Source organism: Eimeria mitis, genomic scaffold, assembly GCF_000499745.2.
Source record: "Eimeria mitis Houghton genomic scaffold, Emh_scaff1713, whole genome shotgun sequence".
Taxonomy (NCBI): Eukaryota; Apicomplexa; class Conoidasida; order Eucoccidiorida; family Eimeriidae; genus Eimeria; species Eimeria mitis.
Genome location: NW_013570030.1, coordinates 3464 through 6650, shown reverse-complemented (window position 1 = coordinate 6650; position 3187 = coordinate 3464). Strand labels below are relative to the sequence as shown.

General features: G+C 50.0%; 1 protein-coding gene across 1 annotated transcript in view; it reads left to right on the top strand.

Annotated features, from left to right (window-relative positions):
* Window positions 1-2108: 2108 nt before the first annotated feature.
* Window positions 2109-3187, top strand: part of EMH_0042250 (Zinc finger (CCCH type) protein, related) — a gene marked incomplete at both ends in the record, with an annotated part of 4081 nt that continues 3002 nt past the window's right edge. Inside the window, one exon of the mRNA XM_013495715.1 lies at window positions 2109-3072. Within this exon, the coding sequence (XP_013351169.1) occupies window positions 2109-3072 (964 nt within the window). The remainder of the gene's footprint in view (window positions 3073-3187) is intronic.

Sequence of the window (3187 nt, the reverse complement as noted above, 5' to 3'; positions counted from 1 at the left end):
ATATATATATATATATATATATATATATATATATATATATATATATATATATATACATATATATATAGATGTGCAAAACCATAAGCATCCGGGTGTACGTACACCTGGATAGGTCCAGCTATGTGTTGTAGGCAGCCGAGCGACAGAAGAATTACATCTTTATTATAGACAAACCGTAGCGGGAAAGGGTGTAGTTTGCATCTTATAGAGTTTCTTCTGCTGCGACAGCTGTCTATAGAGAGCAGCAGCAGCAGTTTCTGTCTTTTTTTTTTATAATAATGCCGCGGTAGCTAGCGGAATGCTCTGGGGTGTATGTACACCGCAAGGTGTCTAGGGTGGAGGCGTGTGGTGGGGTGTTTATATACAACTGCAGCAGCTGCAGCTGCTGCAGCTACTAGCTGCTAAACAAACAGAAGAAGAAAAAATAAATAAAATTCCGCATACAGATGACACCTTCTAGGCAGCAAAAGAAAAGAAAGACAGAAGAACAACAGAGATATACGACGAAGGCCCCCCACTGCTCTGGCGGGTGTATTCTAGCTGTTTGTAGCAGCAGAAGAGCAGTAACATAAGCTCAAGGGGATGAAAAGGAGAAAATAAAATAATGTAAATACAGAAGTTGAGATATAAAGAAGTGACACTTCATATATACAAGACGGAATGAGGACGGTGGGTGGTGCTGCGCTGCAGACTAGCACCCGGCGGTGCTGCAGCTAGCAGCAGCAAAAACATAAAACCAGAGAAGAATTTAATTTTTAATTGGTTTTTTATAGTTTTTGTGGCGTTTTAATTGAAATAAATGCAGAAGACGGGGCAAGATGAGGGCGCTGTATGTACAGCTACGCCGCACTAAGAACAGGTCATCCTAGCCACCCCGTTCTAGCTAGCTGCTGCTGCTGGGGTGTCTGTACACTGCAGCGTGACGGCGGCTGTTGGTTCAGTTTTTCTGCTGAATTTCTTCGGAAAAGCAGAAAGGCATTCTGCTTTTCTTATTCTTTTTCTAGGATGTGTAGAACGTGATGGTATACTGGCGTGGCTAGTCTACACCGTCTAGGGTGGTCTTGGCTTTTGTCTGTCTTGCTGGTGTTGGTTTTGGGGGGCGCACACCTTCTGCGTGTAATATTTTGTTTGTTCTTGTTTTAAATTTATGTTTATTTCTGTATTTGATTCGTAAATTCTCTTTTTATTTTCACATTCGTTTCCACTGCAAGAAGGAAACGCACGGCTCTGCCTGCCGCACCGCTGGTTGCTGCTAGCGTGGCCGCGTCGAGTGTATGGACACCCCAATCGAAGGGGAGCGGAAACAGCATCATTTTGTGTTATTTTTCTTTTATATTTCGTAATAAAGTTTGTTTAAATACTTTATTCTTCTGTTTTAACCCAAAGAAGACAGAGAATCCCCCGCATCCTCCTCTCCCCTGCCGTCTGCGCCGCCTCCGGCAACGCCCAACCGCCTTTATCTCGTCGGCTAGTGTTTTTGTTTTTCTTGCAGCTCTCTTCATCAGTTGTAATCTTTTGTTTTTATTTATTCTTTTCATTTACTTTATAAGCCAGCCTTTTGCTGCTCTTCTGCTCCTTCTTCTCGCTGCTCGCGTACCCCCCATCCCCCGCCTCTCCTCCCCAGCATATTTTTATTGTGCCGATTCGTATCGACGGCTGCATGCAGCAGCAGCAGCAGCAGCAGCAGCAGCAGCAGTTTATATAAAATATCTTCTTTATTAAACAGAAAAGAAGACAGCAAAAAAATAAACTATCAGATAACGCCCCAGGCGGTCGCTGCACCTGCGTGACCGCTGCTGCATGAGCAGCAACACCACCAACGACAGCAGCAGCAGCAGCAACAGCAGCAGCAGCAGCGACAGCAGCAGCAGCGACAACAGGAGTATCACCAGCAGCATCATCATCGACAGCGTACTGCAACAGGAAAGAAGAACAGACCCCCGCGCGGATTTCTTTTTCTTTCTGCTCCCTTTCTTACTATTCTATCCGTCTACCTCTCCGTAGAATAGCTGCGGTGTCTGTACACCTCAGCAGGTGTATGTACACCTCAACCCCTGTGCATCTGCCTATACACCTGAATTTGAAGCAAAGAAGCAGCAGCACGCCCAATGGCGCAGAGCTCCTCCCCCGCCACATCGGCCCCCGGGGCCGTTCTCCCCTTCTGCTGGGGTGCTGCTGCTGCTGCTGCTGCTGCTGCTGCTGCTGAGGAGTTAACAGAGGCCACAGCAGCAGCAGGGACAGCAGCAGCAACAACAGCAACAGCAGCAGCAACAGCAGCAGCAGCAGCAACGACAACAGCAGCAACAGCAGCAGATGATATCGTGGATACTTCTACCCCCTCTAAGTTTGCTGCAGAGCGAGACAGAGAATCCTTCCTCACTGCATCTACTGCTGCTGCAGCAGATGAGGCAGCTAGCATCGACGCCCTGCTTGACCCGACGCCAGCAGCAGCAGCAGCAGCAGCAGCAGCAAACGCAGCAGCTGCAGCAGCAGCAAACGCAGCAGCAACAGCAGCAGCAACAGCAGCAGCAACTGCAGCAGCAACAGCGGCAGCAGCAGCAGCAGCTGGACAGACACATGGCCACAACAACACCAAGAAGAATGCGTGCCAACACCAACAGCAGCAGCTGGAGCAGCAAAAGCAACAGCAACAGCAACAGCAGCAGCAGCAGAAGCAGCAGAAGCAGCAGAAGCAGCAGACACGACTCCTCGCATCCGCTGCATGTGCAGCAAACGAAGGAGTGGGCGGCGGACAGCCAGCAGCAGCAGGCAGCAGCAAGCCCTCAGGAGGTAAGGGTTCGAGGCAGCAGCAGACGTTGCAGCGGCAACTGCTGCAGCAACTGTCGCAGCAGCAGCAGCAGCAGCGGGACCAGCAGCAGCAGGAGGGTGAGCAGCAGCAGCTGCAGCTGCTGCCCCCCTTCCTGTCTCCGCCCGATTTGATTATCCAAAGCCCTGCGCCCGAGCAGGATCAGCAGCAGCAGCAGCAGCAGCAGCAGCAGCAGCAACAGCAGCAGCAGCAGCAAGCTCAGTCCCACCCCACGCACAACACCAAACAGCATCGTCAGCACGATGGTGAGGATGATGAGCAGCAAGAATGCCGCAGCAACGAAGAGTATAGAGAGGCTCTGAATGCTGCTAGTTTACTCTTATCTTCTTCTCCGTCTTCTCCTCCTCCTCCTCCTCCCTC